The sequence below is a fragment of the Schistocerca gregaria genome, chromosome 7 (genome assembly GCF_023897955.1).
Source record: "Schistocerca gregaria isolate iqSchGreg1 chromosome 7, iqSchGreg1.2, whole genome shotgun sequence".
NCBI classification, from domain to species: domain Eukaryota; kingdom Metazoa; phylum Arthropoda; class Insecta; order Orthoptera; family Acrididae; genus Schistocerca; species Schistocerca gregaria.
In genome coordinates this window covers 61,423,121-61,449,303 of record NC_064926.1, presented here as the reverse complement: position 1 = coordinate 61,449,303, position 26,183 = coordinate 61,423,121, and the positions used below count along the sequence as shown (strand labels likewise).

Below are 26,183 nucleotides of genomic sequence, written 5' to 3'. Positions count from 1 at the left end.
TAATTTTTCACTTGTGTGCGTATTAAATGTTGTTTCATTGCTTGGTCAGTGCCGCATGTTTTAAAATAATCAGATAGTGCAGTGCTTCTTCTTTAACGGCACAGTTAGGTGTTTCATTCATTTACATTGCTTTTGTGCGATCTCTGGCACCAGTTACATTTTTAGGAACAGCACGCTTGACACCACGAACAAACCGTGTTATAAATGTCAAAACAATATTTCACAGACCTCTTATTCACTACCCGGGTACAGTAGGGCCTGTTTTGCGCTCAGGCATTTTGCGGGGCCGGCCGGAGTGGCGAAGCGGTTCTAGGCGTTACAGTCTGGAACCGCGCTACCGCAACGGTCGCAGGTTCAGATCCTGCATCGGGCATGGATGTGTGTGATGTCCTTAGGTTAGTTAGGTTTAAGTAGTTCTAAGTTCTATGGGACTGATGACCTCAGAAGTTAAGTGCTCAGAGCCATTTGAACCATTTGGCGGCTGCAGTGGGGCGTACCGAGCGACAAACAGCTGGTGCCTGCGAAATTTAAAAGCTGTGCATTCAGAAGGTCACAACAGCATAGTGCCGGAATTATGGCCCATATTTTCGCCCGCTTTCTATTGCTTTGGCTGGTATCTCCCAAGTGTACTTTTTTCTCCTTAAAATATGAGGTCCGGTTGGTTTGGTGGTGATTCTGTTTTAGTGCTTGACTGTCTTAAGAAAGTGGACGCGGCCAACCTCCCGTACAAGAATCCTGGAACAGGTAATATCTCTTCACCACATATATGTCCGTATATGTCACACTTATGGTAAGCTCGACTCCAGCAACCCCATTGTTTCCACTGTGCTCACAAATTCTGGTGTCCCCCCGCTTATGTATCGACGTATCCCAACCAGTCTATACTTTCACACTCTCCATATAGTAGCCCAGTGCAGCTTTAACAAACTTGCGCTCTATGACAAAGAAATCCACCCTGTCATCTGTTCCTTCTGCTAGTTTTAAACCCGTGATAAGTTTTCAAAAAAACATACGATTGTTTCGGCATTTCATTGTTGCTGTTCAAACTTCACGAGCCAAACTAATGAATGTAGACAAACACACATTGCAGATACTAAATATAAAGGCAATTTTTTTGCCAGATTTTGCATTCAAAATGAATACACGAGTTCTGCAACAAAATGCGATATCATCTTTCTACTTCAACTTCATAAAATAGACAGTATGAAAAGCACTAAATCATAAGGCGGCAACAAACAAAGATGTTTGTTGATGGTCTAATTCGTTACGATAAAGTCGTAAATTTAGCAATTAAACAAATAAATGTCTTCAACGAAAGTGGAAAGATAAAACGCCTAGAAATCTCCACGTCTATCCGCATCATAATTGCAGTGATACCAGGAAAACTGAATGAGCGAACACCAGAGAATTCAAAAAATTTGAATACCTTGGAGAAATAATTCAAATAAATTAACCAAAGGCCCAGTTTACAAGAGAACAATAAATACTTCCATATGGCATTCAATTTACGTACGCTATCTTTAACCAAACATAAAAATTTCCGTTTTTCATTTATAAAACAAAAACACCGAAGGTGGCAGAAACAGAGCCACTAGAGAAAGAAAGAAGAATTCTTCGAAAATCATAACAACGGAACAGATGACACTGTCAGCTATTTACGAAGAAGCAGCTTTAAAGACCTATTAAATTGCAGATTAATTAAACAAATATCTTCAGTAATTTAGCAACAGATAACGTGAAATGATGAATGGAACATGAACGACTTGAACGAGATGGATATGCTGCATGAAGGGGAAAAGAAACAAAAGTTTGCAAGCAAAGGAAAAGACTTTCACTATGCTTAACGAAAGGAAACAAGGCAACGTAGAAGGATTTCCACCCTGCAGTAAACAACAGAAAGGAAGACGTAATATGTGCTACGAAGAAAGAAGTAAAGAACAACAACCAAAACACGAGGAGCTAATTTATGTGGACCATAGATGAACGCCGGCAGCGCTGGCCGAGCGGTTCTAGGCGCTTCAGTCTGGAACCGCGCGACTGCTACGGTCGCAGGTTCGAATCCTGCCTCGGGCATGGATGTGTATGATGTCCATAGGTTAGTTAGGTTTACGTAGTTCTAAGTTATAGGGGACTGATGACCTCAGATATTAAGTCCCATAGTGCTCAGAGCCATTTGAACCATAGATGAACGGAATCTAGGACAAAGGAAAGTGGTAAATATTTGTTGCAAATCGATATACGGTGACGTCATTCTGACACAGGAGAATGTTGTGGCACAATATTAAGTGCTATCAATAGACATACTTAATCTGACGGACGCGATGTAGAAAAATAGGTTATCCATGTACTTAGAAGGAACCTAATAGGTGAAATTATTGAGAGCTAGCTGCTGACAGCGATTAATTGAATACAGTCAGCACTAAGAGATCTTCTGGTAACAGAATTGGACCTCCTAAAGAGACTTGCGATTCTGTTGAGTCTGGAGGAAGAGTGATCTAACTCGCTACAGAAACTTCCTGACGTCCACTTTCTAATGCAGTGCCATGGAAAGTCGTTCAGTTCCTCACCTTTTATGAAAGAGCGTATGACGTGCGCGGACGGAAGTGTTCTCTGCTAGCAAAGTGCGGAGAAAATATTGTTTGTTTTGCGTTGCCGATATCCAATAAGCAGGGACGGTGCACGCTGTAAACAAGCGGAGAGAAGCGGCGCTGCTCAATTTCTGGCGCTGACTGGCACACCGCCACGCACGTGCGCCCTCAGGAGCTCCGGTTTGCCTTGTTTATCGGAGCACCCGCCAGCGGCAAATATTCTCTATCCACGGCGACCAGTTTACCTCTAGAAGCGGCCACGCATCTCTAAAGTTATCAAAAGAACACATATTTCAGTGACAAACAGTGCAAATGTTCTTCGTACATTATAACGTCACCTGTCAGTGATTGTTATCTGAAAAACAAGACATACAGGGTGGTCCTTTGATCGTGACCGGGCCACATGTATCACGAATTAAGCGTCAAACGAAAAAATTACGAAGAACGAAATTTGTCTAGCTTTAAGGGGGAATCCAGATGGCGCTATGGTTGGCCCGCTAGATGGCGCTGCCATAGGTCAAACGGATATCAACTGCGTCTTTATTACATGTTCGTGTAGTACGTAAAGAAATATGAATGTTTTAGTTGGACCTCTTCTTTCGTTTTGTGATAGATGGCACTGTAATAGTCACAAACATATGGCACACAATTTTATACGAACAGTTGGTAACAGGTAGGCTTTTTAAATTAAAATACAGAACGAAGGTACTTTTGAACATTTTATTTCGGTTGTACCCGTGTGATACATGTACCTTTGTGAACTTATCACTTCTGAGAACGCATGCTGTTACAGCGTGATTACCTGTAAATACCACATTAATGCAATAAATGCTCAAAATGATGTCCGTCAATCTCAATGCCTTTGGCAATACGTGTAACGACATTCCTCTCAACAACGAGTAGTTCGCCTTCAAAATGGTTCAAATGGCTCTAAGCACTACGAGACTCACCTTCTGAGGTCATTAGTCATCTAAAACTTAGAACTAGTTAAACCTAACTAACCTAAGGACATCACACACATCCATGCCCGAGGCAGGATTCGAACCTGCGACCCTAGCGGTCTCGCGGTTCCAGACTGAAGCGCCTAGAACCGCACGGCAGTTCAGCTTCCGTTAGGTTCGCACACGCATTGACAATGCGCTGGCGCATATTGTCAGGCGCTGTCAGTGGCTCGCGATAGCAAATATCCTTCAACTTTCCCCACAGAAAGAAATCCGCAGACGCCAGATCCGGTGAACGTGCGGGCCATGGTATCGTTCTTCGACGACCAACCCACCTGTCATGAAATATGCTATTCAGTACCGCTTCAACCGCACGCGAGCTATTTTCCGGACATCCATCATGTTGGAAGTACATCGCCATTCTGTCATGCAGTGAAACATCTTGTAGTAACATCGGTAGAACATTACGTAGGAAATCAGCATACTATGCACCATTTAGATTTCCATCGATAAAATGGGGCCAATTATCCTTCCTCCCATAATGTCGCACCATACATTAACCCGCCAAGGTCATTGATGTTTCACTTGTCGCAGCCATCGTGGATTTTCCGTTCCCCAATAGTGCATATTATGCCGGTTTACGTTACCGCTGTTGGTGAATGACGCTTCGTCACTGAATAGAACGTGTGCAAAAAATCAGTCAACGTCCCGTAATTTCTCTTGTGCCCAGTGCCAGAACTGTACACGACGTTCAAAGTCGTCGCCATGCAATTCCTGGTGCATAAAAATATGGTACGGGTGCAATCGATGTTGATGTAGCATTCTAAACACTGACGATTTTGAGGTTCCCGATTCTCGCGCAATTTGTCTGCTGCTGATGTGCGGATTAGCCGCGACAGTAGCTAAAACACCTACTTGGGCATCATCATTTGTTGCAGGTCGTGGTTGACGTTTCACATGTGGCTGAACACTTCCTATTTCCTTAAATAACGTAACTATTCGGCGAATGGTCCGAACACTTGGATGATGTCGTTCAGCATACCGAGCAGTATGCAGAGCACACGCCCGTTGGGCATTTTGATCACAATAGCCATACATCAACACGATATCGACATCTTCCGCAATCGGTAAACGGTCCATTTTAACACGGGTAATGTACCACGAAGCAAATATCGTCCGTACTGGCGGAATGTTATGTGATACCACGTACTTATACGTTTGTGACTATTACAGCGCCATCTGCCACAAAGCGAAAAAACGTGGTCCAACTAAAACATTCATAGTTCTTTACATACTACACGAATATGTAATAAAAAATGGGAGTTCCTATTTAAAAAAAAAACGCAGTTGATATCCGTTTGACCTATGGCAGCGCCATCTAGCGGGCCAACCATACCGCCATCTGGTTTCCCCCTTCAAGCTATACGAGTTTCGTTCTTTGTAGTTTACTCGTTTGATGCTTATTTCGTGAGATATTTGGCCCGGTCACTATCAATGGGCCACCCTGTATAAATTGCTAGTGGAGGAAAATCCGTCAGTACATGGCCAGCTAACTCACGTCGATATCGATTTGCTCGGGACCAACGAAGTATACGGGCCCTGCAGTGAAAATGTGACGTTACATTAGTCGGCTTCGATGCGTGCGGGAAAGATAGGGCGTGGTGCGTACGTCACGAAGGCGGGCCTGAACTCCCGCTGAGCTCAGGAGACAAAATGAGTTTCTAAATCTGTTAAATCGCAGTTGGGCACGTAAGTACTTACGAAAACTGCATCTTCTTCTATAACTGCTATTAGAAATTCTTACTGATTAACATTATTAGAACAAAACTTAATTTAAGATCAATACTCGATATAAATGGTATAACGGCTTGTTTACAGCATTTAGTTCAAATGTTCAGATGTGTGTGAATTCTTAAGGGACAAAACTGCCGAGGTCATCGGTTCCGAGATTTACACACTGCTTAAACTAACTTATGCTAAGAACAATACACACACACATGCCCGAGGAAGGACTGGAACATCCGGCGCAATCCGTGGCAAGGCGCCTATAACCACGCGGCCACCCCGCGCGGCCCAGCATTTAGTCTCTTCTGCTTAAGAGTCCTCATTTCATACAAGAAGTGGGCCTTATGCAACTGATAATCATTTTGGCATGTACCGCAGTACAGCCGTAACACATTATAAGTAGGCGTATGAACGTCCGATAATTGTAGGACTAATAACAGTAAGACTCCATAATAGCGAATTCCAGGAGAAGGTGCAATGCTCATTTCTACGTAGACACCTAGTTACGAGCTACCGGGTATGGGAACGTCGTTTGTCTGCTGAGTTGAATGAGCGAGCGAGGGCAGGTCTATCTTCGTGACGTACGCACAGCGGCCTATCTTTCCCGTAGTCCTCTCATCGGCTTGTCCGCCATACTTTTCAAACATTCGGCTCTGCTGAGGGCTCACGGGAAATCAATATTTAACTGAAAAGGTGCTCACTAAAGGTGTTAATTTCGTCATGTGCTGTCGAAGACTTACAAGCGTTTAAACGCGGATTCAAGAATTACTAAACCCTTCTGAAATAGCTACTCGCTCCACGCCGAACACAGGTGCTGGCGCTCCAAAGACCTGCAGCGGCACTCGCTGTGACGTACGCGCTACGGGCCTGTCTTTCTCGTCAGCCTCGCGGTATGCTGTATGCAGTCCAACGTTAACGGCAACCATGTCATACACGCTTGATGTAGAGCGCCATTGACCAGCCACACCCCATATATTTGACAAGCGGTAAATGTATTGTGTTCTTTGGTTGTGTTATGATTGTTTACTATCACTGTTGCCGGCCGGTGTGGCCGAGCGCTTCTAGGCGCTTCAGTCTGGAACCGCGTGACCGCAACGGTCGCAGGTTCGAATCCTGCCTCGCGCATGGATTTGTGTGATGTCTATAGGTTGGTTAGGTTTAAGTAGTTCTAAGTTCTAGGGGACTGATGACCTCAGCAGTTAAGTTCCATAGTGCTCAGAGCCATTTGAACCATTTTACTACCATTGTTTCCTTTATGTTGACATTAAAGCAAATCGTTTCGTCTCTCCAGATATAGGAGACGTCATTCACATCTCTAGGCTACCATATTGTCATCGAGCATGTGGTAAATTGGGTGCTTGGTCAAATTTTCTTTTTCTCATTCTTCTGTCGCCCTACTTCCCCCACCCCCCCCTCCCCCCCTGTCCCGCCCTCCCTGCCTCCTCCTCTACGATTCTCCAAGAATTTTCGTCAGATTTTCCTTTCCACGAAGCAATGAAGCAGTGGTGCAAATGTGCCATAGACGTGTTTCCGAAGCTATCGATTTGTCACCTTTCGTTTAGACAATTCACATAAATCACATACACCATATTTCGCTTTCACTCTGGCAAGAATTTATGTTATGTCTTTTTAGTGCCTAAGATGGCGACCCATGCAGTCTGAAGGATGAGCAACTCTACCTAGCACCACTGCTCACTTGTGCAGTCCAGCCCGACATGTCGAAGCTGCTCTGAAATTTTTCACACGGTCAAAATTTTTTAGCGCTAAGGTGCACTGTAAGTATTTTTTAAATGTCTTGAATATTGCCAAATTCGTAGCTCGCCAGGCGGCTGCAGCAATGTACACACCTCTTCAGCTGTAGGAGACAACCCGTGCACAATACAGTTGGCACATATCCCCAGAATGATGGCAAATCGGTTCGCGAATAACACGGCACAACGAGATCGTAATTTGTAAAGCGAATTTCGTATCCATTGATAGTTTCACTAGCACAGTTTTTCACAGTTGCTATTCACTCGAATTTGAAACATTTGGTATCCATAATAACTAGCAGTTGCCTTTGCGGCGTCGCTGTCCGTGCAGTTTGAGGCGCCCTGCCACGGATTGCGGGGCCCCTACCGCCGGAGGTTCGAGTCCTCTCTCGGGCATCTGTGTGTGTGTTGTTCATAGAAAAAGTTACTTTAAGTTAGCTTAAGTAGTGTGTAGGTCTAGGGAGCGATGACCTTAGCATTTTGGTCCCATAGGAATTCACACACATTTGGACATGTAGAAGTGTAAATATTGGAGGAAAAACTGAATTAATTTTCTTTCTGTTTTCTTCGTACCGGTATGTACTTGCGTATAGCATCTGCGTCTGTGCCGCTTCCGAAGTTTTGCATTAACGTGGTATCCAATTAATCTTGTCTACTATGCAAATGCAAAATATGAAACATATGGTATGCAATCGAAATGATCCGTTCCTCCTGAAGACCTATTTATTTCCGATAGTTAATTTCTTGGTCATACACTGGAATGTTGTTGACATGTTGTTAGAAATTGAGGAGACATTAGAAGAAAGAGGAAATAACTCTGACGATTCCGTGAATTGAGGTTCGGACGGTGGTTGATATGCTAATTAAAGTCCAAAGCAGAAATACAGTACTTAACTAGCCAAAAAGCAAACATGAAGAGCAATAGTTGTCAGTGACAAATAGAAGACTGAAAATTTTTTTCTTAAACGAAAGAGGGAGAAAATGCTGAAAGTTAAGCTGTATGCAAAGCCGGTTTATCATAAATATGAATGTGAAATTTATAAATAGTAGAAAGATTTTCACGTTATACAAAATATATGCCAAAATGAAATTCGCAAATTGTGACATAAAAATTATTCTAAAGGTTCAGAATTGCTCGTGAAAGTCTATGCACCATTAGCGAGGGAAATCTAAAAGACTACGCCCTCTGGATTGCAAGTGAGATGAACTTTACTGAATTCCATGCTTCTTCTAGCTGCTTGAACAGACTGAGGAAACTGTATGGAAAAGAAAGTCGCAAATTTACGAAGTTAACTTCAGGTAAACATGTAGGACAGATGGCTTTGATAGGTAGTACTACAGAAAAATTTATAGCTTCTTGTTATACCGTACAGTGCTGTGTATAAAGCCCGTCAGTGAGGTTCTGTGCAACAACTGCGTTCAGACAACATTGGATTATTTCGAACGAAAAAAGTCACTTCTGGAGTCAGAGAATTCTATTACACATAAATGTACAACAATACCAGTGATAAGTATCAATGGATTACTGTTTTCACATTTTTATATCTATCTTGATTAACCTCAGTGCAAATTAGGATCTCAAATCAAAAGAAGGAGAACTGTTTGATTGCAAACATGTTGTAATCGACATAGCAAACTCTGGTAAAATGAGAGAGATTAATGTTCCATATTACTTTCGAAGCGTAATCTTACCTGTTGCTGAAAATTATTCATTGCTTTTATTGAATTCTTGATCTGAACATAACGACTTCTCTAAGTTTAAGCGGACAATGAAAAGACTGTTAATGTAATTCAGGCGCAGCCAGGATCTAATAGTGTGATTCAGCACCTCGATAAAGAAATGTTCCGACAGCGTAAAGAATTTCTGAGAAAACCGTAGGACAATACAATTTCCCATAACTCTTGTTATTTCAGGTTTATCAGCGAAAATATATAGTCATTTGTGCATTGTCAGTTTGCATCAGCAAACTAAAACTAAAATCCGACCGAACAGTCCTTGAGGACCAAACGGTGCCGAAATGATCACGTTCTACGAATTTTATCAAGTGTGTCTTGTACACAGCACAATGTGCAGAACAACGTCCACGACCATTTCTTTTACCGTCCTAATTCTTCCTAAATAAAACTAGTGATTACTGTGAAGTTGCTGAATGCATTATTCTTTTCTAAAGAGAATGTTTGTTTTTGTCATCAAATAGACTCTTCGCGTTTTTTTATTGCTACAGGGAATAAATAAATATTTAATTGTTTGTAAAGTATACATTATTCAAAAATTATCATAACTCTGCTACAGGCATTGTTATAAAATATGTCACTTCAGCAAATTAACGTCCTGATCAAGGGGAGACGGAAGGCCTGTTCCGCCAATGCTATTTTACCCTTTGAATAGGTACACTTTTCAAAAGAACTATAAGTGATGAAACAAAAAAATTTTTACTGCATACATATAAAATATATACCTCAATGTACAAGAAAAATGAACATAATACCTCTTATGGTTTTTAAGAAAAAAAGTTATTCATTCACTAGTAAAATTTAACTTTATTTTGTTCATTAATTATTATAAAACATTTTCTTATTTTTTAGTGGTTCTCAATTTACTTGTAATAACTTATTACCATCCGGAGTACAAATTGACAAAATTTCATGTTTCTAACGCCATTAGTTTGTCAAATAATGGTACCTGAAAGTAAAGAAAATGTAATTTTGTGAAAAGTCCATTTAAAGTTTAATACTGCAATTCTAGTATAGTTATTGATGAGAATTACTGACCACTAATATTTTCCTGCACCATTCTGAGCATCATCTGAATCATACTGATCTTCTTGTCTTCTCTTGGTCCCTCTTCTTTTCTGTCTGGCTTCTTTTGTGCATTTTAAATTAGTAATATCTGCTTTGCGGATTCTCTACATATTTGCACCAAGGATTTTGCAGTATTTCCTCTACATTTTGTGTCAAATAATTCCAGAACATCCCGTTTCCTAATTACACCATTACTGTAGGAGAAAACAGCATCATAAACACCAAATTTGAGGGTTGTAAGCTGAACAAATTCTGTTTTCGGTAACCGGTTACAAATGACAGTATTCACACATTCATTTAAATTTTGGGTTTTCCTATGAAGACATTTCTTCAGCGAGGTATCTTTACAAAGGTCTCTAAACATAGGTTTAATTTAATTCATTGATGATGCAGGTAAAGAATGTTTGTGGTCATATCTGGCACTTCTTCTGCACTTGCACCAAGTGTCAGGATCATTCAGGCAAATACCGTGTACTGGATTTTCATTTGTGGAAAGCTTATGGAAAAAGATAGCCTATACAGCTTTTTTCATGTTTTCTAAATTCCCTAGATATTTTCTTATGGACAATCCATAATAATTCTGTAATCTATCTACTTCAACATTTGTCAGGCGACCTTTACCACCTATCCTCTTACCATCTTCCAATACTATTTTTGACACTCCTTTTGATAATCTTCTCAACCTGGACCCCATTCTCTTCTGGACATGCCCAATGAACTCTAATTTAGAAATTGTGACATTAGGACGATATTGCTGTTCTGAACATACCCGGTCATAATAAGCCTTGCACAGAGCGTCAGGAAAACCATAATATCCCACGAAAAAATTGTCATATTTATATAAAACAAAACTGTTTCACGCAGGAAAGACCAGGCATTTCAAATACCCAAAAATCGAAAAATTGAATTTTCGAAGCCCACTTGCCTTCCGTCTCCCATTAATGGCAGTGCTCTATAATGAGGTATCATAGGCCGCATTGACTCTGTTTCTTCTGTTAGACATTTGTGTAAGAGTTACGCATACATCACATTACCTGTCAGTATGAACTGCAACATATTACAAAAAATTAAAGATTTCGGAGCATTTTAGGTATAGTTTAAGTGCTTAAAACTCGGGTGTGTGCCCTTCCGATTTCTCGCTACGTGGTGCTACAACCTCACGCCGCGGCTGTCTCTGTTTAACCACGCGCTATGAGTAGGGTTAGGTTTTGACATGTATTTCACCATTGCCTTGTTACCAAGCGACCCTGGGGTTTACATTCGGCGATCACGCCATTTCATGTTCGATGCATTCATTCCCTGCGAAGTGGCGTACGTTTATGTGGAATTTTGTCACTACTTTGTCTTATATCACGTATGACGCAGTACTGAACTTGAGGGGACTGCTAAGTCGTTTTAGTGAAGAATACTGCGACAGTCTCTGATGGAGACGACGTACTGTCAATTTGATTCGAAGGTGTTGCGGTAGGCTACCTGAGCTTCTAAAATTTTGTCGCTTTTTTATTGGACCTCTGAAACTGAATTCTTAAGAAACATTTTCTGATGCAGTAACTCAGGACGATGAAACTGCTATTCATTTCTGCAATCGAGATATCAATATTAGACAGTCGAAAACGACAATGGATTAAACTGAAAAAAAAACGCTTTTGTTTTCATCATTGAAAGAAAAGAAATGTTCTACAAGTAATACTTTTGACTTGAAACCCAACATTTTGAGAAAGCTGATTTTCTGTTGCCGCTGCCGAATTTATCCTATTATAATTTGATGTGTTTTCTGTAATGAGAAAGATAGTTAGCAATGATTGAACAGATCTATGATACCTGTGTGGAAAGAAATGTTCTCTGTGTAGTAACTTAAAGAGGCAGAGATGGTGAGATATAATTCTCACGCACTGAGAAGTAGTTCACGCAGGAATGATTTATTTCCTGAATCATCAGTACGCATCTCGTGGGACACCCTTAGACGTCTCGTGGCAGAAAGAATAGGAAACTTGATATTAAGAAAGAATCATCACAACGACCTAAATTCTAGATAAGGGCAATGTCGTGTAGTGCAAATAAACAGTGATCACACATCTCCTGTCCCTCAGAACACCTTTTCACCATGTATCACGGCAGCTGTGACTTCACGTATCAGTGCTTCAAACACGGAGGAGTCAATACAGTTCAGCTGTGAGCTCACCAATCAGGAATTCCAACGTATGTCAGCAGTGATTCATGTGTTTTCGTGTCCTAGGGAATAAACACACACCAGTTTCCAGTCCCACCAAATTATCGACTGTTGAAGTGTTTGACAGAAAGCATTGGCCGAGCGGTTCTAGGCGCTTCAGTCCGGAACCGCGCGACTGCTACGGACGCTAGGTTCGAACATGCCTCGGGCATGAATGTGTGTAATGTCCTTAGGTTATTTAGGTTTAAGTAGTTCTGAGTTCTAGGGGACTGATGACCTCCGATATTAAGTCCCATAGTGCTCAGTGGCATTTGAGCCATTTGTTTGACAAGAAAATTAGGAAGATGAATTTAAACGAAAATCTGAAAGTTGGTGTAGTGGTCTGTTGGCCCGAAAAATTTCAAGTATCACAATAATAAGTTTTAGATCCACAGTCTACATTTACATGGATACCCTCAAATCACACTTAAGTGCCTTTCAGAGGGTGCATCGAACCACGTTCACAATCATTTTCTATTATTCCCCTCTCGAACAGCGCGCGGTAAAAACGAAACCTATATCTGTCCGTGCGAGCTCTGATTTACCTTATTTTATTATGATGATCGCTTCTTCCTAAGTAGATCGGCGTCAGTAAGATATTTTCGCATTCGGAGGAGAAAGCTGGTGACTGAAATTTCGTGAGAAGATTCCGCCGCAGTGAAAAACGCCTTTGTTTTAATGATGTCCATCCCAAATCCTGTATCACGTCCATGACACACTGCCCCCTATTTTGCGATAATACGAAACGTGCTTCTCTTCTTAGAACTTTCTCCGTGTACCCCGTTAATACTATCTGGTAAGGATCCCAGATCTCGCAGCAGTACTCCAAAAGAGTGCAGACAAGAGTAGTGTAGGCAATCACTTTAGTAGATCTGTTACATTTTGTAAGTGTTTTGCCAATAAAACGGAGTCTTTAGTTTGGCTTTCCAACGAAATTTTCTATGTGTTATCTGCAATTTAAATTGTTCCTAATTGTATTCCCCAGGTATTTAGTCGAATTTACAGCCTTTAAATTAGATTTATTTGCAATGCAACCGGAGTTTAACGGATTCTTTTTAACACTCATATGGATGACCTCACACTTTTCATTGTTTAGACCCAGCTGCCAATTTTCGCTCCATTTAGATATCTTTCTTAAATAGTTTTTCAATTTGTTTTGATGTTCTGATGTATTTAGTAGACGATAAACGACAGCATTATCTGCAAATATCCAAAGACGGATGCTCAGATTGTCTCCCAAATCGCTTATATATAAATGGGGAATAGCAGAGGACCTATAACACTCACTTGGGGAACGCCAGAAATCACTTCTGTTTTACACGATGACTTCGCGGACAGGAAATCACGAATGAAGTCACATAACTGAGACGATATTCCAGAAGCATGCAATTTCACTGCATGCCGCTTGTGTGGCCAGGGTCAAAAGCATTTCGGAAATATAGAAATACGGAATCGACTTGGTATCCGTTGCCAATAGCACTCAGAAATTCACGTGAGTAAAGAGCTTGTTGTGTTTCACAAGAACGACGTTTTCCAAATCCGTGTTGACTGAGTGTCAATAAGCGTTTACTTCGAGATATTTCATAATGTTCGAACACAATTTATGTTTCAAAATCCCGCTGCATATCGACGTTAATGATAGGGGGCTGTAATTTTCTTGAATATTGGTGGACATGTACAGTTTTCCAATCTTTGCGTACGGATCTTTCGTCGAGAGAGCGGTTGTATATGGTTGTCAAGTATGGAGATATTGCATCAGCATACTCTTGACAGGAACCTAATTGGTATACAGTCTGGACCGGAAGACTTGCTTTTATTAAATGATTTAAGCTGCTTCACTGAGGATATCCACTTATAAGTTACTCATGTTGACAGTTGTTCTTGTTTCGAGTTCTGGAATATTTAATTCGTCTTTTTAGGCGAATGAATTACGAAAGGCTGTGTTTAGTAACTCTGCCTATCGTACAATAAGTACTGCGGAGTCATCGCTGAGATTTTACTAATTCCAAACCGTCAGTGCCCTCTTCCCTAGTGTTACGTCTAACATCATTTGGAAACGTCCGCTGGAGTGCAGAGTTCTGTTTGCCTCGGCGGCTGCAGTATACTGAACGTTACCTGTGCCTGCCTTACGCCCTGTGAACACGCGCGCCTCGTCCCTCTGTTGCAGGCGTGGAGAGGGAGTTCTCGTGCGGCCGGCTGTTCTACCGCACCTTCCACCTGGACGAGCACGGGCATGCGCTCTACGTGGGCGCCATGTGAGTAACCAGTAACAAAGGCGCAGCTAACGCGTCCAGCACTGCAACTCATACTAGCTGCTGCACTGGGGTATGTACAGTCTCTTTGCACTGTGCGAGTGTGGGACTCGGTTGCCCGCACAGACCGGAAACGGTAATGACGTATACAGGCTGAACCTGAACACTTCCGAGGCGGTTCAGTAACACGTACTGAGTACCAGCATCAACGAACTGCTAATACGACTACTCGACTTATCTAACGACTGACAGTCCAACAAAAAGCCGATTTTCAGTATTTCATATAGTTAGTTACGGGTTTGAAAATTTAAAGTACTGTTATACTCGTACTCATTACAGGGCTTAACCTTGAGTTTAAGGTTTAATGCAATAAGTCAAGAGTATTTAAGTTAGGAACTGGGTATTAGTCTAACTCACAGTGTCCAGAGTACCCAGATTATATTCGTGCAGTATTAGAGAATGAGACTACTAAAAATTTACCTGTCTCAGTCACAGTTTCCATTGTATGGAACTGCCTTACTCTTTTCAATATTACATCGTTTTCAAATGCTAAAAGGAGTATGTTCATGATATCATAAATAATTAATGGTCACATTAATGGCACAATGGTTCTGCTAAAGTGTATGGAGAAATCTTACAACATTAAAAAAGAAAAATATAAGAAAACCGTCATGTTGAAATACTGTTTGCATTACTGACGTACGGGTGCATCGTGCCTCGTCATCTGCTGTGAAGCATCACAGCCAAATGCAAGCTAATCGTGATGCTACGTGGTCTGAACTCAAGCCAGTCACAAGAGGATTCCAGTGTAGTAATATGTCCTCCAGTTACCTATACTCTTGTGTATAGAAATTTAAAAAATTTAAAAAGTGAATGAAATAGCAGTAAGACTACTAAACTGTGTGAATTAAATTTAGCCTCTAAGCAACTGCATAGTAAAAGAACCAAGAGGAGCTACATCACTAACCGATAGCTGGCTATACTTACTGAGGCAAAATACAGTTGCATGTTAACTTTTTCCAGTTTTTCAAGTTTCCGTACACTAGTGAATAGGTAATTGGTAGACATGTTACTACGTAGCGCCTTTCTTTGACCAGCTTAAGACCATGTAGAATTACAGTCACTTGGCAGTTGCTGTTGGCACCAGATGAGGACACTCCAGGGGAATCGCCGCTCTTTGGTGGGTTCGTGCTTGGCTACCACGGGATCCCAGCCTTTCCTGCATCTTTTCCCTTCCGTGCTGCGTGTGCGGAAAGCCACCAATATACCCCACAATGTGTTATGGGCATTTAAGTCGCCCAGTAAGAGAAAAGGTGGTGGCAGTTGGGCTATGAGCTCAGCCAATACATGCTGTGGGATATCACCATCCAGTGGAAGATAGAGACTGCAGAAAGTAACAGCCTGAGGCACACTTCTCATTATTTAGAATCAGTTGCCAATTTTCGCTTCCTTAACTCTCCTTACAGCCAGTGTGTACCTCTTCAAAGACCTTTAGAGACTGTCGCTGTTCAGGTGTGGTTGCCACTGGTGCCTTCATCTTGGCCTTCGCGGGTGATAAGGTCAAGGTGATGATCTACCGTTGTGACTTCAAGCCCTATATCTCTCCCCCGGAGCGGCAACCTGATTATCTCTCGGACCCTGTTGAATGCGCCGGACGAAATTAACACCTTCTCACGCTAAATTGGGGCGCAGCTCGTCATCAGACTGCAAAAGGAGGTCCCTGTGGAATATAACGCACTGGACATTAGTTAAGCACTTATGGGGCGTGATGATAACAGAAATAGCCCGCAACCTGTCACATGCGAGTAATGCCTGTGAATGGGCAGAGGATGCTGTTTTTATGAAAACTGCCCCAGAGCGCATTTTGGACAAGCCCTCCACCTCCCCAAACTAGTCCTCTAAATGCTCTACAAAGAACTGAGGCTTCATTATCATGAAAGAGTCCCCATCAGCTCTCATACATACTAGGTACTGGGTCGAATAAGCCTCACTGCCATCATTAGCCTTTCATTCCCCCCATGGTGTGGCGAGAGAGGGAAACGATCTGGGGTCATACTTATGCGCTTAGAGACTACTGGCAGCTGGCCACCAGCAAGAGAAGATGTGCCACACTTCATTGCGTGTCATCCGCCCTGATGCCACCCTTTCCGACCTAGGGCTCTCCTTACTGGCGCCACCCGGCCGCAGCAAAGGCCACCTGGCAGGATGGTCATTGTCAGTAGTCCCCATACTCCAGTGAGATGGGCATCTACTCCTTGGCGTACGTTGGGAGTTAACGGCGTACGCATCAGCAGCGCGATCCCTACGTTGTCAGGGGGGCTACAACCAACAGGGTACATGGCGGCCCCACCAAACGGACTGGCTGCCATGTTGGGTGTCAGGTGCAAAGAAGTCCATGGTCGTCGTCGGCGTAGAAAGCGATACTGCATAGCGCTTGGCGGAGACCGCACCCAGGACTGTATCCTCGCCCAAGAGATGGAGAATGAGTTGGACTGTAATGCGACGACAAGAAAGTGGGCTATGGGCACGATGCACTATGTAAGGCACCCTTCCCCAATTGGCTCGCTCTTCAGGAAAATTTGGAAATATAATGGTCTAACCCTACAGGGGACCATGGCATAACGGCCGAAATGTGTGAGACTCCTTCTAGTCGCCTCTTAACGACAGGCAGGAAAACCGCGGGCATATTGTAACCCACGAACTGGGAGGGAGGGGGGGGGGGGATGCTTGGGGGTTTGTTGGGAATGTTTCACATTGTCTGTCGCTGACATAAGGACAGTCACACCACTGCTTGTCGTTGCCTTTTTCTTTCTTTGTTTCACTTCTCCTCTCATTCCTCTGCTTCAGTGTTTGAGTTTCCTCTTTTTCTTCTTCCTCCCATTGTGCTCCTGAAGGCCAGACCATGCGTCTGACGTGTAACAGATGATGGGATAACGCGTAATTCCCAGCCTCGGGTTTACATGTAGGGTTCGCACGTAACCCCTGGTACAGGCCAGGACTAGGGAGAGGTGATTGCGTGAGCTGCTACCTTCCCAAAATTGCCGATTTGTCCGTCTGTCAGGTGTTACAGAGCTGTGACCTGAGGTGTGAACACTCACCTAAGGTGGGTGTGCCCCATTTTGAAGGGGCCCCCATTTGGAAGGAGCACTCCATCGGAGACACTGGCAATCAAGGGTAATTTCCTCGTAATGAGCCAATACTTTTCACAAACGTTGTTGTTGTTATATTCTTGTCCAGACACTGGTTTCACACAGCTCTTCATGCTACTCTATCCTGTGCAAGCCTCTTCGTCTCCCAGTACCGACTGCAACCTACATCCTTCTGAATCTGTTTAATGTACTCATCTCTTGGTCTCCCTCTACGATTTTTACCCTCCACGTTGCCCTCCAGTACTAAATTGGCGATCCCTTGATGCCTCAGAATATGCCCTACTGACCGATCCCTTCTTCTAGTCAAGTTGTGCCACAAATTTCTCCTCTCTCCAATTCTATTCAATATCTCCTCTTTAGTTATGTGATCCACCCATCTAATCTTCACAATCAAAGTCTACGAAACGTAAACGGAATGAGTCTAATGACTCAAAGACCGTTCCAGCTGCACCACAGTTCCCCATGGTATCGTATACATCTACATCCACATTTATACTCCGCAGGCCACCCAACGGTGTGTGGCGGAGGGCACTTTACGTGCCACTGTCATTACTTCCCTTTCCTGTCCCAGTCGCGTATCGTTCGCGGGAAGAACGACTGCCGGATAGCCTCTATGCGCGCTTGAATCTCTCTAATTTTACATTCGTGATCTTCTCGGGAGGTATAAGTAGGGGGAAGCAATATATTTAATACTTCATCCAGAAACGCACCCTCTCGAAACCTGGACAGCAAGCTACACTGCGATGCGGTGCGCCTCTCTTGCAGAGTCTGGCACTTGAGTTTGCTAAACATCTCCGTAACGCCATCAAGCTTTTCAAATAACCATGTGACGAAACGCGCCGCTCTTCTTTGGATCTTCTCTATCTCCTCCATCAACCCGACCTGGTACGGATCCCACACTGATAAGAAATACTCAAGTATAGGTCGAACGAGTGTTTTGTAAGCCAACTCCTTTGCTGATGGACTACATTTTCTAAGGACTCTCCCAATGAATCTCAACCTGGTACCCGCCTTACCAACAGTTAATTTTATATGATCATTCCACTTCAAATCGTTCCGTACGCATACTCCCAGATATTTTACAGAAGTAACTGCTACCAGTGTTTGTGCCACTATGGTATAATCATACAACAAAGGATCCTTCTTTCTATGTATTCGCAATACGTTACATTTGTCTATGTTAAGGGTCAGTTGCCACTCCATGCACTAAGTGCCTATCCGCTGCAGATCTTCCTGCATTTCGCTGAAATTTTCTAATGCTGCAACGTCTCTGTAGACTACAGCATCATCCGCGAAAAGCCGCATGGAACTTGCGACACAGTCTACTGGTTCATTTATATATACTGTGAAAGGCAATGGTCCCGTAACACTCCCCTGTGGCATGCCAGAGGTTACTTTAACATCTGTAGACGTCTCTCCATTGAGAACAACATGCTGTGTTCTGTTTGCTAAAAACTCTTCAATCCAGCCACACAGCTGGTTTGATATTGCGTAGGCTCTTCCTTTGTTTGTCAGGCGACCGTGCGGAACTCTATAGAACGCCTTCCGGAAGTCAAGGAAAATGGCATCTACCTGGGAGCCTGTATCTAATATTTTCTGGGTCTCATGAACAAATAAAGCGAGTTGGGTGTCACACGATCGCTGTTGATCCATGTTGATTCCTACAGAGTAGATTCTGGGTTTCCAGAAACGACATGATACGCGATCAAAAAACATGTTCTAAAATTCTACTACAGATCGAAGTCAGAGGTATAGGTCTATAGTTCTGCGGATCTGCTCGACGACCCTTCTTGAAGACTGGGACTACCTTAGCTTTTTTCCTATCATTTGGAACCCTCCGTTCCTCTAGATACTTGCGGTACACGGCTGTTAGAAGGGGGGCAAGTTCCTTCGCGTACTCTGTGTAGAATCGAATTGGTATCCCGTCAGGCTCAGTGGACTTTCCTCTTGTTGTGTACATAGTTCCGTGTACACACCTTTCCCACTAGAGCGCGCCCCGCTAAGCACAACAGCGCAGGCGCATCGCTCGTCCGTCTCCGTTCTACGAGATGGCGCTGCCATAAAGACGGAACAAATTCTGCTTCCGCCGATCCGCGTATTAATATGTAACTCAGCTAATGAGATTGCTGCTAATGTAGAACCTTTTCTCCTCGCGGATCACACTCGCGCAGTCATACCTGAACGCTCGAGGTATTATAACGAGTGTACAGACCTCCGATTAGTCAGTAACGATCTTCATTAGTCTGTACCAGTCTACAGGGTGTTACAGAAAGGTACGGCCAAACTTTCAGGAAACATTCCTCACACACAAAGAAAGAAAATATGTTATGTGGACATGTGTCCGGAAACGCTTACTTTCCGTGTTAGAGCTCATTTTCTTACTTCTCTTCAAATCACGTTAATCATGGAATAGAAACACCCAGTAACAGAACGTACCAGCGTGACTTCAAACACTTTGTTATAGGTAATGTCCTCCGTTAGCGAGGATACATGCATCCACCATCCGTCGCATGGAATCCCTGATGCGCTGATGCAGCCCTGGAGAATGGCGTATTGTATCACAGCCGTCCACAATAAAACCATGAAGAGTCTCTATTATTGGTACCGGGGTTGCGTAAACAACTTTCAAATGCCCCCATAAATGAAAGCCAAGAGGGTTGAGGTTAGGAGAGCGTGGAGGTTATGGAATTGGTCCGCCTCTACCAATCCATCGGTCACCGAATCTGTTGTTGAGAAACGGACGAACACTTCGACTGAAAAGTGCAAGAGCCCCACCGTGCATGAACCACATGTTGTGTCGTACTTGTAAAGGCACATGTTCTAGCAGCACAGGTAGAGTATCCCGTATGAAATCATGGCGGTGAATCGAGGAAGTACAGTACATACTGACGAAACTAATATGAGCTCTAACATGGAAATTAAGCGTTTCCGGACACATGTCCACATAACATCTTTTCTTTATTTGTGTGTGAGGAATGTTTCCTGAAAGTTTGGTCGTACTATTTTGTAACACCCTGTATAGTCAAGTTTCACTCTGCGCCTAATAAGATTATCATATTCCTGTACAAAGCCATGAAGAGAAATGTATAGACACTTTGACAAGTATCAAGACCAAAGGAACTTCAGATTGTCAATTGTAAATAGCATCCAGAATCAAGTTAAGTAATGCTGGTTGGTTGGCTGGTTGGTTTGGGGAAGGAGACCAGACAGCGAGGTCATCGGTCTCATCGGATTAGGAAAGGACGGGGAAGGAAGTCGGCCGTGCCCTTTGAAAGGAACCATCCCGGCATTTGCCTGGCGATTTAGGGAAATCACGGAAAACCTAAATCAGGATGGCCGGACGCGGGATTGAACCGTCGTCCTTCCGAATGCGAGTTCAGTGTCTAACCACTGCACCACCTCTCTCGGTAGTTAAGTAAGGTTTATGATTGTTATTATTTTAATAAATATGTGCGAAAATTAATCAAGTTCTGTTTAAAGTTGGTCACCGTCAATCTGCTACTGTAAGCGTGCAAGTGGCAGTTCTATCGTCTGACCTAACGGCAGAAGATAAACACGCCACGATAAGACCACGAGACATATTGCTGACACTCGCCTACTTCGCTAGAGCGACAAGCCAAATAATCTGATGGTGTGTGTACTGAAGGCCTTACAGTACGCACACCACACCTCTGTTGAGTGATTTCAGTTGGTTTTCTATTCCTTGGACACTTATTTCGATGTCAGCCATTTTTTCGTTTGTGCGAGGATTTAGAGAAGGAACTGCAGTGCGGTCTTCCTCTGTGAAACAGCTTTGGAAAAATGTGTTTTGTATTTCAGCTTTACGCGTCTGTTTCAATGCCATCATCATTCCGGAGTGTCTGGATATGCTGTTTCGAGCCACTTACTGATATAACACCAGAACTTCCTAGGATTTTCTGTCAAGTCGGTACATAGAATTTTACTTTCGAATTCAATGAACGCTTCACGCATAGCCCTCCTTACGCTAGCTTTGACATCGTTTAGCTTCTGTTTGTCTGAGAGGTTTTGGCTGCGTTTAAACTTGCAGTGAAGCTCTCTTTGCTTTCGCAGTAGTTTCCTAACTTTGTTGTTGAACCACGGTGAGTTTGAGCTTTCACATTTCTTCCCAATTCGTTTTGACTTTTCCCCTGAGGTCGGCATTCCATCTCATGGGGGCGTCATGCTGCTCATATGGGATGTTGTTCAAAGTCAACACATCTCCCTAACTATCCATTGTAGTTACCCTTTCCCTTCCTCGCCTGACTTTTTCCCTCTGTACCATTTATGTCCCTCCATCATTCGATGTCACCTCATGAGACTTCCTTCAGCATATTGGGCAGCTACCTACCCCATTTCTGCTACTCGGTGACTTGAATGGGAATCATCCCCTTTGCAGTTCTCACAGAATATGTCGGAGAGGTGCCGTCGTGGCTGATCTTCTTAATCAAGTCAACCTCTTCTGCCTTAATACTGGGGCACTCACATTTCTTTCTGACTCCTCTCACACCTTTTCCCATTTGGACCTATCCTTCTGCCCTGGCCAGCTTGCCCACCGTCTTGAGGGTCCGTTCTTTTTGACACATACTCGAGCGGCCAATTCCCATGTGCTGTCTGTTTGCTGACTCCTACCTCACTTATGTGCACACCTGAATGGCACCTTACTAAGGCTTTACTCCTCCCTGGCGGCCTTCGAAGAACAAGATTTCCCCAACTGTGATGACGAGGTGGAATATCTCACAAACGTTATCCCACGCCGTGTCCCAGTCCCTTGGTGGACTTGCTCTCCGCGTTTTGAACTGTCATCCTACGGTGGCAAACTGCATTCATTATAAACAGATGGGTGCAAAGTGACTCCCTATTCTTCGGGATAGCAAAAAAGCTAGTTCTTTTAATGGTTCCATCCCTTCCTCTGTCGTGCGAACCAACCACCGACGGACCACTGAGACCAAGATCCATCGCCACTTTCGCCCTGACAGCAGCAGACGATGTCATCGTGCACCCTATTGCTATCTCCAACACCTTGGTCCGCCATTTTGCGGAAATTTCGAGCTCTATCCCTGCCTTCCATAATCGGAAACGATCGGAGGAGGCTCCGGCGATACCCTTCTCTTCTCCAAATCGTGAGTCCTACAGTACGCCCTCCACTATAATGGAGCTAGATCATGCTCTCAATTCATCCCGATCCTCCGCTTCAAGGCCCGACGATGTCCACATTCAGATGTTGCTGCACCTTCCTCTTGCGCGCAAGTACTTTCTACTTAATGCGTCCAACCGCATCTGAGCAGAGGGCACATTTCTCTCAAACGTGTAAATCAAAACTATTTGAAAGATTTAGAACTGTCTGTAACAGCTTATGCACCGTTTCTGATGGAGATGTAGAGACCGGTCCCTCTGAATTGCGAGTGAGATGAACATTCCTGATTTTCAGGATTCTTCGACCTGCTTAAACAGATTCAAGGAATTATACCGGATATGAAGTAGTAAAATTACGACATTTACTTCAACTAAACCTGTAGAGGAGATGTCATTAACAGGCTATACAGAAATTCGTAGCTGACATGAAGTCGAAGCTTGTTGTTATCCCTCAAATTGCTGTGCATAAAAGCAGTCAACCAGGCTTCAAGAAAAAACTGCTTACAAGAGCTCACTTCATCATTTCGAGCGAAAAAAAAGGCCAGAGTAGCTTGTGCAGTCGATGAATGCCATGACACATTCTATACAACAATGGCAGCAATACGTATGAATTGATTACTGTTTCCGCAGCTTTATATCCATCTTTAGGACGGTCATGGGAATGTAAGACCAAAAACGTAAAAATACTGTTCAGTTGTAAGAATCTGGTAATCAAGGTAGCAAAATTTGCAAAAAAATGTCGATAATAATTTCGAGTATTATTTTCGAAACATCTTGTTACCAGTTACAGATAATAATTCATTGCTTTTATTAGACTCTTGGCTTGGAGGACCCTGCCTTCATCAGGAGGACGAAAAGATGATAAAACTCACATTCCAGCCAGAACATTTTGTACGATTCAGGCTCTCGTTAAAGACATTTTTTACAGCATAAAGTATTTTTATGAAATTATTCAAACGATATAATATCAAATAGCAGTTTGTCATTTGTTTTATCAGGGGAGCAGTATCTTTAAACTTCAGTCTCTCATCCATTGTCAGTTTGCGTCACTACGTTTCAAGAATCTGATCAAGCATAATAAATGAAAAGCACCCATTTGATTTTGTTCTACAATATTACTTTTATTGTTAACCGGTTTTCGGCTTACAAGGCCATCTTCAGACATTTACTGAGTATTATCACCAAAGAAGTTATAATGTTTGCAAACAACATTGGAAGAGAAGTAACACGTCTCGACTGAAGTAGAAACATACAGTATGTGACATCTCTGACAGTGTGGTGGTAATGCAATGAAAAAGTAAAAATTGAACAGTACATAAATAACAGTGGAGTAGACAGGAAAATCTCTAACGTAAAATAGGAATAGCATGCGTGCATAACAGATTCCATTAATAGCCAAAACTAATAAAATGAAATAGAAGTAGTAATAGACGAGGTTACATCAGGACGTATCAGTCTGGAACCTCGCGACCGCCACGGTCGTAGGTTCGAATCCTGCCTCCGGCATGGATGTGTGTGATATCCTTAGGTTAGTTAGGTTTAAGTAGTTCTAAGTTCTATGGGGCTGATGACCTGAGAAGTAAAGTCCCATAGTGCTCAGAGCCATTTGAGCCATCAGTAGGTATGAGACATGGAGAGTGATGACCAAACCAATTAAAAGAAGAGACTATTATCAATTTGACTACAGAAAACATAAGGAACTTAAAGAATATCAATAAGACAAACAGAAATAAATAAATTCAGGAAAAAGGAGGCGTTTGAGGGAACCTATAGTAAATGCAATCTTTGAAAGTGTGGTGGTACTCCATGTTGACATTAACATTACAATCAAAACAGTGACTGTGTAACAGTTTATACTAAAAAAAATGAACAAAGTAAAATATGAACAATAGATGGACAACTACAAGGGGCGTTAAACATGGACAGTAATACAAGTTCCAGTTAAAATAAAACTTTAACTATTGAAACTAAAGTCTATATGGAATACAAAGACAAGTTCAACAAATCAAAAGAACTAAATGAATGCAGGAGAATGGGAATATGTAGGAAGAGACAGTATGGGAAGTAATGAAGAACGGAGATGATTATATGAAGTTTCCAATTAAAAGAAGAGACAATTATCAATTTGCCTACAGAATACATCAGGAACTTAAGGTTTTGTTATCACTCTCCATATTTCATACCTCCTGATGTAGCCTTGTCTGGTACTAATTTTATTTTATTTTATTAGTTTTGTTTATTAATAGAAACTGTTATGTAGGCATGCTATTCCTATTTTATGTTAAAGGTTTTCCTCTCTGCTCCATTGTTATTTATGTACTGTTCGATTTTTACTTCTTCATTGCATTACCACCACACTGTCAGAGATGTCACATACTGTATGTTTCTACTTCTGTCTAGACGTGTTACTTCATTTCCAATGTTGTTTGCAAACATTATAACTTCTTTGGTGATAATACTCAGTAAATGTCTGAAGATGGCCTTGTAAGCCGAAAACCGGTTAACAATAAAAGTAATATTGTAATATTATAATGTTGTTCTACCAAGAAGCGGCTGAAGATTCTGTTAACCTCATCAAGCATATGTGGTATGCAGAACAACAGCCACGACCATTTCTTACTCCATCACCATTCTGTGAGGAAAGAAAAAATCTGGTAATTACGGTGAAGTGCCTGAATACATCAATTTTTATTTTATCAGATAAAAAAAACCTAGTAATAACTGTGAAGTGCCTGAATACATCAATTTTTATATTATCAGATATGCCTAGTGTAAGGAAACATTTGTTTTCAACATCTAAAAGACACTTATGACGAGTACAGGAGTTAAAGAAGGTACTCTTTGTTAGTAAAATACACATTATTCAAAAATTATGATACGAACTGCGCAACAGGAACTGTTATACATCATGTCATATCAACAAATTAAAATCCCTTGTGGAAGTCGTCAGTAATGTAACAACACACACTGTCTCTATTTGCCTTCCATTGCTAGTCACTTGCGTAACAGTTACATTTGCAACAGTCTACCTGTCGATATGAAGTGCGAGTTATTCAAAAATTTTGTGATTTGATACATTTTTGGTACGGTTTAAGAGAGTGCGCACTTTGGAGGACGCAGCGCCGCATAGTGGCCGTATGTTCTCTTACAATGAAATGAACACCCTTAGCTGCTTACAGGCATTGACATACGTCAACGGGAACAGATGACGCTCTATCCATCTGGGCCACCGAGGACACAGAGGATAGCGCGACTGCAGGGATTTATCTCTGGCACGCATCCCGCGAAACCCACATTCTCAACGTATTGTCCCGCACTACATTCGTAGTGCCCCCGCCCATTATACTCATTACTCGCGAAGCGTTGTTGAATCCCGTTAGAGTTGGGGCACTGTTTGTGCATTCGCACAGAAGAAGTACATGGTCAAGTGTCCGGCGAGCCTTAACTATATACACTCCTGGAAATTGAAAAAAGAACACCGTGAATTCATTGTCCCACGAAGGGGAAACTTTATTGACACATTCCTGGGGTCAGATACATCACATGATCACACTGACAGAACCACAGGCACAT

At 42.5% G+C, this 26,183-nt stretch overlaps 1 protein-coding gene across 1 annotated transcript in view; it reads left to right on the top strand.

The window, feature by feature from the left end:
* LOC126281899 (semaphorin-2A-like) overlaps positions 1-26,183 on the top strand; it is a 1,266,817-nt gene that overhangs the window by 433,907 nt on the left and 806,727 nt on the right. Inside the window, exon 2 of the mRNA XM_049981222.1 lies at positions 14,244-14,331. Within this exon, the coding sequence (XP_049837179.1) occupies positions 14,244-14,331 (88 nt within the window). The remainder of the gene's footprint in view (positions 1-14,243; positions 14,332-26,183) is intronic.